At 47.6% G+C, this 13,541-nt stretch overlaps 1 protein-coding gene across 1 annotated transcript; it reads right to left on the bottom strand.

Annotated features, from left to right (window-relative positions):
• Positions 1-8,819: 8,819 nt before the first annotated feature.
• LOC136784761 (uncharacterized) lies at positions 8,820-9,349 on the bottom strand. Its single transcript, XM_066745649.1, has 2 exons — positions 9,296-9,349; positions 8,820-9,248 (listed from the first exon to the last, which is right to left on the bottom strand). Exons 1-2 carry the CDS (start codon positions 9,347-9,349, stop codon positions 8,820-8,822), a joined length of 483 nt encoding a protein of 160 aa, XP_066601746.1.
• Between the last annotated feature and the right edge of the window lie 4,192 nt (positions 9,350-13,541).

Below are 13,541 nucleotides of genomic sequence, written 5' to 3'. Positions count from 1 at the left end.
CATGGGTTTTGAAATGTTTGTCCGTAGCGACATCCTCCAACTCGTACACAACCGGGGAAATGACTCGACGCACCCGATAGGGTCCTTTATACTTGGGTGATAGCTTGGCCGAAAAATTCCGAACACCGGACGACAAACAGTGAGCTCGGGATAAAACCAAGTCGCCCACTTGATAACTAAGGTTACGTCGCCCCCTATTATAGTTCCGAGACTGTTTCGTATAAGCTTGGTCTAATTTCTGAACGACCCATTCTTGTATCGCGCGCAACTTGTTCATGCGTTCGCTCCATGAATTCTCGCTATCCGTGGGGATCATCACACCCTGTTGTAGGTGGAAGCACTCGATTGGGGACAACTCTCGTCCCAGATTCAAAAAGGCCGGGCTCATCCCCAAGGTGGAATGTCGAGCGGTATTATACGCGAAGCGGAAATCCGTCAGATGCGCGTCCCACTCCCGCTGATTTTCACTAAGGAAAGCCACTATCATTGTTTTTACTACGCGGTTGACTCGCTCAACCGGGTTCGCTTGTGGATGATAAGGGGGTGTGGTGGCATGATATATGTGATAGTCTTTACATAAACCGTCGATAACACGGTTCAGAAATTCGGTCCCGTTATCAGTTAGTAGCACCCTAGGAGCTCCCCATCTTAACAGAATCAAATCGCGGAACGACTCACTAATCTTAGGACCAGTGGCTTTACGTAGCGCGCATAACTCCACCCACTTTGTGAAGTAATCCTGGAACACCGCGACGTAAACAAAACCCTGTCGGCTAGGAGGAAAAGGTCCCATTATATCGGCGGCAACACACTCCCAGGGTCTCTCTACGATTCTACGACCCATCATTCCCACCGGGGCCTTGGTCTCGACCTTCGTCCTCTGGCAAATGTCACACTTCGAGACATAATCATGCACGCTCTTATACATGCGAGGCCAAAAGTACCGCAGTCCTACCCGCCTATAGGTTTTCTCAATCCCCAGGTGACCGGCTTGAGGCTCGCTATGACACTCAGTCAACACCCGAGTCTGCCATCGTAGGGGGATGACCAGTTTCCAAGCATTTAGATCGCGTAAATCTGGTTCGCACTCTCCATTCGGACGATAGACAATAAGACGCCCCTGAACGATTCGCCAATCCCTATATTTCTCGGGTTCCTTCGAGACATCCGAACATTTCTTGGTGTACCACTCATCGTTAACGTCCTCAAAATCTTCTTCCGAACTCACCTCCTTACCTTCCTCTATTCCCATGGTAAACATCGCCCCTGTTATTTGGGAGACTCCCTTCGATAGAGTTCCTTCATCCTCCTCAAACATGCGAGACAGAGCGTCTGGCACGTGATGCATCGCACCCTTTCGGTGGACTATCTCAAAATCATACTCTAACAATTCCAGGGCCCATCGCGCTAGACGACCCGTAGGATTTTTGAGATTATGTAGCCAACGGAGGCTACTATGATCCGTTATAACAGTGAATTTGGTACCCTCCAGATACGCCCGGAACTTTTTAATTGACCAAATCACCGCCAGACACTCCAACTCCGTGGTCGTATAGTTACGCTCGGCATCATTCAAGGATCGGCTCGCATACGCGATGACGTGTTCGTGACCCTCCAACGTCTGTGCCAAAACAGACCCTAACCCGATGGTGCTTGCGTCCGTTTGTAGGGTGAAGGGTAGTTCGAATCTGGGACATGCCAATGTAGGAGCGGTGACCAGATGATGACACAGATCTCTAAACGCATCTTCTTGTTCCTCCCCCCAAACCCATACTTGATTCTTTTTCAAGAGCCGGTTAATAGGTGCACTCTTCGAAGCGAAGTTGGGTATAAATCGTCGGTACCACGAGGCCATCCCCATAAACCTTCTCACTTGTTTCAAGTTACGCGGGGGCGGATATTCTAAGATAGGAGTGATCTTTTCGGGATCCATCCTTAAGCCATGTCTGTCAACTAGGAAACCTAAGTAACGCACTTGAGCCTTGCAAAACTCGCTCTTATCAGGGTTAATTCGTAATCCTGCTCCTGCGACACGATCGAATACGAGTTTTAACCAGTGAAGGTGTTCGGCAAAGGTCTCGGTAACCACGATGATATCGTCCAAATACGCGAAGGCGTGTGGCTCCATTTCGGGGCCAATCAACTTATCCAATAAACGCTGGAAAGTGGCCGGAGCACCCGTCAGACCGAACGGCATGCGGAGAAAATGGAACAATCCTCGACCGGGCACCGTGAACGCCGTAATCTCACGACTTGATTCTTCCATCGGTATTTGGAAGTATGCCTGGCTAAGATCTATGGCTGAAATAAAACGAGCGGAACGGAGTTTGTCGAGAATACATTGCATGTATGGTAAAGGGTACGCGTCCTTCCGTGACACAGCGTTGACTCGGCGGAAATCCAAGCAGAACCTATACGATCCATCTGCCTTACGCACCATGACGATAGGTGAGGACCACTCGCTACCCGATGGCTCGATTATTCCCTCTACCAATAGCCGATCGACTTCTTTGTAAATGGCCTGTTGCACTACTGGGGATACAGGATAGTATCTTTGTTTAATGGCGATGGCTTCCCCGACGTCGATCCGATGGGATGTGAGAGTTGTAAGACCGGGGGCCGCCAACAGTTTCGGTCGTTCGTTCTCTAGAAAGGTTTCTAAAATCCTTTCCTCCGCGGGTCCCAATTCACTAAGTCCCAGATTTACTTCCGAGCATTTTCCCCCGTTTCCGGGGAGTCGCAATCCTCCCGTCAGTCTTGCGGGGAAAACTATTTCTCCCGGTGCGCGGGGATCGCCTGCGGGAACCATCTCCGCCTCCCACTCTTGGGGAACTTCGTCAGAGGATTCGATGGTGAAGAGAGCTTGCACCCGATTCTCCCAGAACTCTACCTCTGGGGATTCGGAGACCTTTTTACCTTCTTCACTATTGAAGGGGAAAATCTGCCCTGGTTGGGAATCAAACCACCAACAACATTTCGCGAAATCTACCACGATTCCAAACGCGCGCAACGCATCTAGCCCTAGTATACAGGGGACCGCCAATTGAGGAAAGAACTTAGTCCTGACCTCCTGACTAGTCCAGCCCAACGTCATGGGGAGTATAATTTCCTCATTTATTTCGATTCGTGTACCATCGGCTGTCACCACTACGCTTTCCGATCCCGATAGAATCGACAACTCCAAACTCGCCAACATCTCCACTCCGCGTGTCCCGATGTAGGTGTTCGTGGCCCCACTATCCACCAAAACCGGTAAAGGAACATCTTCAATTAATACCGCCAAGTATAATAGGGGACCACGACTCCCAATCTGGAATATCGAATCGATTGAGGGAGATATGATTTCATCGGACCCAATACCTTCGTAGGTCAAAGGCATGTTCATTGACCTTTGTTCGCGTTTCCCGACTGACATTCACACTGGACGCTTACGACTCCGTCTTTTCCACATCGGTAACAAAAAATTCTCCGGGTAGTCGCTGGACAGTTTCTCCACGAATGTCCGGCTTGCGCGCAATTCCAGCACCGCAATGGTCGTCGTTCGGTAGACGAGGTCGTCGTCGCGAGTCGCTCATTTGAAATCTGGACTAGGTTCACGCCATCCTCGGATTCACCCGCGAGGGGGACGACCTCAGTACCCAAGTCCAGCATTTCTCCCATCATAGCTGTGGTTCTTCTAGGGGCACGAGTGGTCCGAGCGTTCGGTGGACACGCCAATTCCGGATATAACACTCGATCGGGGGGGGGGGGGGCGGCGCGACATACGTCAGGGCAGCCCTCATGGCCTCCTCAATACGACAGGCTCTCATCTCGAGGGCGTCAAATGATCCAATAGCGTCAATGTCTATCGCGGGCTGCAATCTCGGGAGTAAATTCTTATATGCGGTCCATACCCACTCTCGTTCCGGCCAGGGGGGGTTTAATCGATCCAGTAAATTCCGCATACACACAAAATAATCCGCGACGGACTCTCCCTCCCCTTGTGTGCGTTTCGCGATATCCTGACGCAAATTAAATTGTGCGTTAGGCCCGCCAAAACGCAAGCGGAAGGCACTCTCGAACGCGAGCCAGTTACCCCAACGCGGACGCAACCCTCGATACCACTGCAACGCGATGCCCGTTAGTGCGTAACGAACATAGTCTAGCATCATTGAATCCGCTATGTTCAATGGCACGCGGACATCCACCAAGCGCAGGAGGAAAGCTTCGGGGTCTTCCCCGGATTTTCCCGAAAAGCTAATCCGTAACCGACTGAACATGGAGCAAATGGCAGACACTTGGTTGGCAAGATTGTCGCGTGAGTAACCCGTCGTTCCATACACTGTCGGCGGTGGTACGGAATGCGTTGAATAAGCCAAATATGGATCTATAGAGCCGATCGTTCTATTGGTCCTCGTCGGGTTCGGCGGGTCCCCCAGTCGGTTGGTTTCTCGGGGATGGGAATCATATTCATTTTCCCGACTATCTTGCAAACTTCCCGTGGCACAACGGGGATTCGGGTAATTAACGGTCTCCCTTACTGCCGTCTGGGTCGAACCCGCCGTAACGCATATTGGGTTCGTGATCTGTGTCGCGGGCACAAAGGAGATGAAAGGGTATCTCGCGCCCGACGTGTCCGGGGAACTCGAACTTACTACCACCCGCTCAGGGATCAACCTGCTGCTCTCTGGGAGCAAAGGTTCGTCTCCAGAACTCCTGCCGGGAATCTCCCGTGCGGGGAACAAATGGCTCGGAATTTCTCCCTCTAGCGATTCCCGTGCCACCCCCCGCTCGCGATCCGCGACAGGCAGCCCTCCCTCCGTGGCCCGCACTCCCGAAGGAAAACACTCGGCCAATCGATTCATTAAGTCGGCTAGTTGGACCTCCAACCGTGAAATCCTAACACAATCCCTTCGCGACTCAGTCATCGAGGCTTCCGCGGAATCGCCAATCCTCGAAGGCCGTTCAGACCCCGACGCCGCCAACTCTCTGTTTCCACCCACAATCTCGGGGGAAATGACCCATGGCTCGCTGAACTCCTCCCGCTCGGCCAATGGATCCTGTAAAACTCCCGATGGGCCGGGGACCGCCGCGTCCGCGCTCTCGACCCCCTCCGGGACCGAAGACTCCCGCGCACCCCTAGACGCGCCACGGTCCTGCTTACTTAGATACCCATATAGCCGCTTGCGCAAAGTTGGCAGTACGCCACTGGTTGGCTGTCCCAAGGTGGCCAATTGGGCCCTAAGTTCCTCCGTATTAAGGGTGTTTACCCACGCCAACGGATCAATCTCATCATTATCGCGGGGCCCTGGATTGTTAATCGGAGGGTCACTCATAGTAGTTCCCGTGGTTTCACTCTACTGGAGATCGTTTAACTTATTTTCCTAATTACTGGGGAATTAATTCTCTCGGGGAATATTCTCCCGTTAACTTCACCCAAATCCACTATACACCCTCTCAATCAGGGGAAAATTACTGTATTTTATCTATCGGGGAATTTATGTCTTCGGGGAATATTCACCCGTTGACGACGCCCGAAATCTTGTCAATCGCCCTCGGACTCTCCCAATCAGGATGGACACACCGTCTCTCACCTGGGGAATTGCACCTAAGTGAGGAAATAGTGGACACTCTCACCCAGGGGAAATAGGGGAAAAATCTGCCCGAGAACACTACCGGGGAAACGAGTCACCCGTCCGACCTATCCACGGAACTTATATGTGACTCTATACGGAGAATAACCTAACTATTCTGAAATACTACTCCCGAAGTTGTCGGGGTTTCTTCCTTATATGATATCGTACACTTTCGCGATTTTCTTTCTTTACTAATTCCAATTCGCTCAACTGTCCGGAAACTAAATGGGCTACCGTCAGCACTTATTTGATCACGATATTTATACACTCGCGCACGCGTGGAGGATATCGCTAATTTTTATTAGTTTCCTGTACGATGATTCTACTTTTCTTTTATGGAAAATATTACTTACAGCTGAGGTTTAGCTGCTCCCGCTGCCTTCTCTCGGTCTGTTTCCCGACTTGTCTCGGTACTCCCGAGGATTTTCCCCGTTGAACAATATCAATTGCCTCCTTTGGGTCTCCTCTCCTGGTCCAGTCTCCTGATTATATATCAGTTTGAGCCTAAGTCCCTGTCACGGATGCCCAATTCAATGGATTTTGCACTTGTTCTCTCGGTCGCGATGATTCAATCAATCTTCACACAACGTCTCGTCGGAGGTTTACTGCCGAATGACCTGGCCGATCGCGTCTTACCCAGGAGGTGGGGGTAGTGGACCAATAGGCAAATCGGACGATGTCAACAAACGGTAGCCGGCTACCGCTCAGTTGCCTCGCGGATTGTTGTTGTCACCGGATTATAATTCTCGGAAGGACAACAAAAATCAAAACATTGGTAGTCCTATAGCCCTTCGATCTTTCCTTTAGCCCATCTCCCAGAATTGGGGAACGTTTGTTTTTCAGCGTATTGATGTTGTTCGCTGTCGTCTCATTTCGGTTTTTGTATAGCCTATTACTAGGCTCACTTAAAACTACTTAACCTAAACGTAAATACGCACGTAAACACGAACAACACAAAAACTTTCATACTCGTTCACTCTCAATACTTTCGCAGCATAGTAACAATGGATCTTATTATGCCTCACCTTACTGAAACCTACACTCTATTCGGGCCCCACGTTGGGCGCCAAATTTTATAACGAATCCATGTGTGTCGCGAGACTCCTATCTCCACACATAGTCGTACCAAAAGCATGACTCTAGATTTGACGCTATGAATATCACCCGGTAAGGGGACAATTGATAAATTTACTATAGTACATAGTAGTTGGGCGCCAGGTTCGTTGTCGGAACCGTAGCATCGGGAATCCAGCGACATGTCGACTTTCCATTCCCCAGGCTAGCTAGATGTATAAGATGGTAGAGGGGGAGGGTAAGGATTAGAAATGTATGTTTCGGGTGAGGAGACAGGGTTCCATAATTAAAACAATAAGAATTCAATCGGGAAGAAATGTTGCATTTATTTTCCTCCCGCGTTACTATGTTCTCAATTTACATTCATCCACAAGACTGCCGTTACACAAGGCATCCGCATACTACACACACATTCATTCTAGGCATGCGAGACGGAACTACGGGGACTCGACTCGGGCAGGATATTCGCCCGCACCACTCTGTGTGTAATTCTAGTTTCTCCCGATGACGGGGAATAGATGATCCCAAATATTATTGCCAAGTCCAGAAGGAGGCGTTCTCTCCGAGCCTGGATACCTCGAACCCCATGGGGAGGCTCTCGGCCCATCCTCTCCAGCCGCGCTCGCTGAGGAGGCCCCTCCGGAGGGTGATACTCGGCGTGAGGGTTCGCGACAGGATCCCCGGCACCTCGAACAGCTCCTTTATTAGGCAACGTCGCAGGTCCGGTGTACCTCCCTCACCCGATCGGATAACACCCACTCAGGGACAGGGATCGGCGTACCCGGCTAGTGGATAATTCTACGGACCAACCGACGGTCCCTCTACTCTCCGTTAGGTTAGGGGATCCATCCACTCTCTACAGGAGTTCTCCTTTCTAGACGTTGCCCTTCGGTAGGTGAATTCCTAGGGAGTGATGTTCTGGGTTAATCCCGGACCTCGCGAAGAGGGGACCTCTCCACCCTCTCGCGGTCTCCCACCCACCAGTCAATACACCCGGGATAGAACACCGGGAGAGATTACCACTCACCGGGAAAAACATCTCCGGGGAAAACTGGGACGCGTGGGGAATTCTTCTCCGGAATCTCCTCAGCACACCTCCCCCTTCCTGGGACGATCCTCCCTACTAAACTATCCACACACAGAGGGTTATGGAAAGATGCTAACCTCTAACCTGTCCCTTTTCGATTCTAGAAGCAGCTTCTTGCAGGTCCTCCTGGTCACCTCCTCTCGCCGCTTTCTGGAACGACCCCGTCCAGGTTTCTCTCCATGCCTCCCGACGATTCCATCTCTCTCCCGGGGTCCTCCTCGATCCAGAGCCCACGAATTAACTTCCTTCTTCCATGGTCTTCTCCATAGCTCCGATTCACCACTCTTCGCTCCGCTGGACTGACTAATCAAGGAACGATCCTACTCGTTCCACGGATCCACGCATAAGAGAGCTATTCTTCACTTGATCGGTCTCAGGTCATCTTCTCCTTACATTCCCCACTCCTTCGCTACGTCCATCCCTCCTTGTTGATAGTTTTTGTTAACATTGGTCGCTTATATGACAATTTCATATAATAAGATGGCCTATTGATTGGCCGGTCGGAGTCCTCGGCGGCATCTTATCCGCCTATCGCTCTGTCTAACCGGGTAGCGGATGTTTGTGGTTCTGGTCGTATTTTCCGGTTAGTTTCCTCCAGCTCGGAGAAGGTGTTTCACGTCGGAGTGGGTATTCTCTCTCTCTTTCTCTGCCCGACGATCCGCCGCCAACTCCTGTGCTGCTTCCTGCCTGACGTCTCCTACCTTTCTAAACTGTATAATAAAACAAATCCCTGCCATCCCGTCTCACATCCTCATAATCGCTCCTTGCACTCAATCATCAAACATACTATCACTTAAAAATGGATCGACTTCCCTGATGATTGGAGGGGCTATTCTCGGGGCGAAGGAAGAACGAGCTGCACGATAAGATTCCCCCCCCCCCCCGAACACTCGGTAAGCCTGTCCACCCTTGGGGCCTCAATTACAGCCACTCGCGTTAGTCCAGTTTTTGAGACGGGGAAAGGAAAGCCCACGTCACACCACATATTTCCCTATAATTCCTCCCCATAAATTTATGCTCCATTTTCTCTGGAATGCCCTAGGTTATGTTGCATAGGGATTCACTCTGCTCCAACAATGATTGTTCCTGGTATTGAAGACTCCTTCATGGTCGAATTTGCTCTCATCTGAGAATAGAATTCTTCTGCTGAATCCTGGCTCTTGACTCTCCCTTTCGAGTAGCCACTGGCAAAACGTAACTCGTTTTGCATAATCCGTAGGCCGCAACTCTTGTACGCGGCAAATCTTGTACGGATGTTGCGAATCTTCCTTCAATACTCGGTGTACAGACATGTGATCTACACCAAGCTGTCTTGCTACGCTACGCGTACTTTTTTCAGGATGCTCTTCGAATATTTCTAATATTTCTTCTTCCCTTCTTGAAGTGCGTGTTGTCCTCGGTCTTCCACCTTCATTAGCGACGAGGCATGATCCCGTGTCTTTAAATCGCTGATTAATCGTGCGATTACTTTGCTGTCAGGATGCCGTCTTTCTGGGTAGCGTTCTGCATAATTTCTCACTGCTGCTGCTCTGTTTGCTCCACTACAATAATAAACTTCCACGATATCTGCCATTTCGCGGGGTGTGTAACTCATTATTATTATCGCCTAATCTCGTCGAGCTCTTTAATGCGACTGACATTATTTAGTAACTAGGCAACGATGATACTAGAATTGGTACTATTACAACTAAAAAATACTTAGTATCCAAATAAATTAGCGTATGTAGTTCATGTATGTAATTCCCCTCTACCAGACTGTTTGATCGAACTCCGGCAAAATTTTAAATCATTGCTAAGTAAACGGTGGACTGCGCTTTCAAATGTTTAATGTTTAAAATTTTACAAGTAAAAAATCGATAAAACGGAAAATATCATTTAAAACATTTATCTTTGTACGCACACACACGCTTCTACGATGAAATAGTTGTAGCGGGGTAGAGAGAAGAGCAGTTAGCAAAGTGAAGAAGGCTGATAAAGAGTGGTCGAAAATAATTATTGATTATTCTTTCTCTCTGTGTCTCTCTCTTCAGCCTACTTCAAACAGTTCAAAAGTGTCAAATTAACCAGTGTTGTGAGAAAACATAGGTTAATACTTATTTCTTTAAATTCTCGAATGATTGAAGACAAAATCAGTGGTAGTGCTTTGTGCAAATCATCGAGGTGCCAGTCTGAAGCATTTTCAAAAACTTCGATGTAAAGGAACTTGGAGAACGTGAAATAGGTAAGTTTAATTTTTTTTATCATCAATGCATTGATTTTAAATCATTCTCTTTAGCTTCGTTAGTAGAGAGAGCATGACCTTATGCATTGCTTATTAAATTATTAGTGCACTCGCACGACATCTTAGCTTCTGCTATTTTCCTTTTCATTGCGTCCTCTCGCTCTTTCCATTAATTCAGTCAATGATACTTGTACTGAATTGAATTGAAATTGTATTGAAAAGGATTTTGCTGTTTATTTCTAAAATCTAATAGTCAGATTATAGAAATAAATAGCAAATTAATTATCGTGCGCGCGATCGATAATTTTTACATTCTAGCAGGGTATTCATCAATTGTTTTTTCACTTTCTCCACTTTCCATTGTGTAGTTAAAATCGTTCGAAAAGGACCGAAAAAGAGTGATTTTTAAATGGAAATAACTTTTAAACTCCTTGACCGATTCGAACGAAATTTTACACAAGTACTCGAGTTGTCATCACGAACCTCCAGTTACGAGAAAAGGCGGTCGTTTCGTTACACCCTGTATATCGGAGAACACTTAAATTTTTCTAACCACCGCCCGAATACATCCGTCTTTTCCGGTTCCCACCGTGAAACTGTCACTTAATTTACTCTGCATCATATTTCCACCCTCCCTTCCAGGTCTTGTTTATTTACTATCCCACTTTACATTACTAACTCCGATTTGTTTACATCTCGTTGAACCTAACGCTCACTCGCGTTCTTCTCAACATATTACTGCTATCTCCACCATAGCCCAACTACCTCCCACTATATTCCCCCAACCAATCACTTCTCAACCTATCATCTCCGACATATATATATATATATATTTGGCATTAAAGCCTAATTCCTCTCATCGTACAGGCTATGGAATCCATAATCCAACTCATTTCAATAATAGCTTACTTTCCTTATTGGAAATACTAGACTATATGAGTGCAAAGGAAAAAAACTCTGTATTTGTCTCCTGTAATTGAAGTTGGATTCAATAGTACTCCCTACGTAGACCTGCTACACCCCACCAAGCCTGGAGCCACCAAGTTAGTCGCAAAGGAATATTAATAATTAAACGTTGAGTCCTAATATCGGCCCTCAACGCTTACATTCATGCAATAAACAGTGTAACAAATTTCAAGCCTGGCATGCACAGCAGTATCAATCTTTAGGTTAGGAATAGTGGAATGGAGTTGAAGTTCCCATGTGGACCTCCTGACAGTTTTCCCGATTTCCTGTCTACCCTCCTTCCTTCCTTCTTAGTACATCAAATCCAGTTTCGGGGTCCACTTACATGGATATTTAAACCTGATCGAAGCCTTCCTTGGATCTTCCAAATAGCGTCCTGTCTGGATGACGGGTAAAAGTGGTGTGTCTGTGCCTAAGGCTCCGCTCGACCAGGCGATCGCGGCAGCTGTGCGCGGGGCACAGCGCCGCCACGCGGGATCGAGCGCAACCACATTTAAGAGCGGCGCTTTTAAAAGTAGTAACAAGTTATGTATCAAGGCAAGAGAATTTGCCTTGTTACAACTCCCCCACCCATAGACGAAACCCATGAGGGTGAGAGAAAAGAAAGTATTCTAAAGGAAAAGGTAAATGAAAAGCAAGGTTATACCAAACAACTTATATATAGTCGGTATTATAAAGGAAAGATATAATCAGACAATTACAAGGAGTATCCTCCACCAATTTTCTACTTACGAGGTCACAATCGCTTCCTCCAAGCAGAGTTTCCGATCTCCAACGCACGGCTGGCAGTTACGGGTTTAATCCTGGAAACAGAGGGTCTCACCTCCGTTATTTTCTCACCAGATTCCTCTAAACTTGACTCAGTATGATTCGTTACGAATTCCGGAAAATCAGAAATAAAAGGTTTTAAGTGACTAATGTGTACCTTGGGGTTACAGCGCGAATCAGCATCTAACAGTTCGTAAACAGTAGAGGTAATAACCCTCACTACCTGATACGGTCCTGTAAAATTTGGTGCCAATTTCGCGTTGAAATCATTTGCAGCTGAAGATAAAACGTGGCTCTTTCGCCAAACTAAATCACCCACTCGAAAGCTAATTCCCGTGGACCCTAATTATAATACTGAGCCTGGCGGAGACTAGTCTTCTCCATTTGTTGCTGTACCAAATCTCGGAGTAACTCCAAGTGTCACATACGCTCGTTCCATTGATTGGGGTCCGTCTTTACAATATGTTTAACTTCTTTTTCAGAACTTTGAACAATGCGGACAGCTCCCAATCTTCGTCCTAAATTGACAAAGCTTGGAGCCTCCCCAATTGAGCTATGAAACGAGTTATTAATCGCGAATTGGAACTGATGCAAATATACGTCCCACGTGCGTTGATTCCAGTCTATGAATGACGAGATCATTCCTTTGATCACGCGATTCACTCTTTCGACAGGATTCGCACGGGGATAATAAGGGGGTGTAGTTATTAAGCGAATACCATGTTCACTTATACAAGTCTTAAGCTGCTTATTAATGAATTCGGTACCATTGTCACTAAGGAGGATTTCAGGAGCTCTGGGTAAACGAATGCCAGGGTCCTCCCTGAACTCTCCATTTAAACCTATCCAAATTCAATTGTAGGCCGAACATATGTATAAAGTCCATTCCAAAGATGCCTTCATAGTCTAGACGGGGAGCTAAGCGTACGTATATGGTATGACAACTGCCGTCGATATCCATCTCTAGGGGTACGGTTCCTAGCACTTCACTAGTACTTCCATCTCCCAAACGCATTTCCCCAAACGCAGATCGATCGATTAGTGGGTTAAGAATATGCAAAAGTTTATTACCCACATACGATCTCGCTGAACCAGTATCTAACAAAACGTTTATACAATGTCCTAACACTTTTAAAACAATAGAAGGTCTATTATCACTAAACCTAAAAGTTTGAATAAAATTATCATTATAAGTAACATTCGCAATTACACCTAACCCTTCCCGAAGATTCGTAGGTGGTTCGCCTGGTAATATATACGGACGCAAAGGACCTACACCGGCGCACCAAACGCGTGCATTCGGGTCCAATTTCACAGCAAATCGACGTAAGAAATCAATCCCTAGGACGCAGTCTACGGTTATAAATGGAGCCAGGCTAACTGGAAACTCCACGGATTCGTCGCTTAAATTCCATCGCAACAGTAATTCCTTAATAGCCGCGCACAATTGCCCATCGGCAAGCTTAACACCAAAATTTGAATAATCGCTTGCATAAGGTAATAGGCTTCGCGCAGTGTTGGCACCTAATATTGTGCGCTCTTCCCCAGTGTCGATTAGGCCATATAGAGTTTGACCTTCTATGCTGAGCTGAACATATCCTCGAAAGTCTTAATCCACCCTGTTGGGAGGATTTGTCCGTGGTCGTCCCGGGGATGCCACAATCTCCAATGGGTAGGATTCTTCGGTAAAAATTGGGCAGTCAGCTAGCAGCCGTGATTCCACTTGGGTAGGTGATAGCAAAAGTTCATCTATGGGGTCTCCTGTAGATCGGTTGGAGGGGGACGAGACCCGTTCTTCCCGCCTCGCTTT

This window comes from Prorops nasuta, unplaced genomic scaffold, assembly GCF_024137725.1.
Source record: "Prorops nasuta isolate Cenicafe-Biocafe unplaced genomic scaffold, Cenicafe_Pnas_1.2 PNAS00068, whole genome shotgun sequence".
Lineage (NCBI taxonomy): Eukaryota > Metazoa > Arthropoda > Insecta > Hymenoptera > Bethylidae > Prorops > Prorops nasuta.
Note: the sequence above shows the minus strand (reverse complement) of the source record. Positions and strands in the feature narration are given on the sequence as shown.

Bases quoted from the DNA above. Each gene is read 5' to 3' on its own strand.
- LOC136784761 (XM_066745649.1), bottom strand. From the start codon at position 9,349: ATGGCAGATATCGTGGAAGTTTATTATTGTAGTGGAGCAAACAGAGCA. The intron at 9,249-9,295 runs GTGAGAAATTAT...GCATCCTGACAG, and splicing joins GAGCAAACAGAGCAGCAGCA to CAAAGTAATCGCACGATTAA.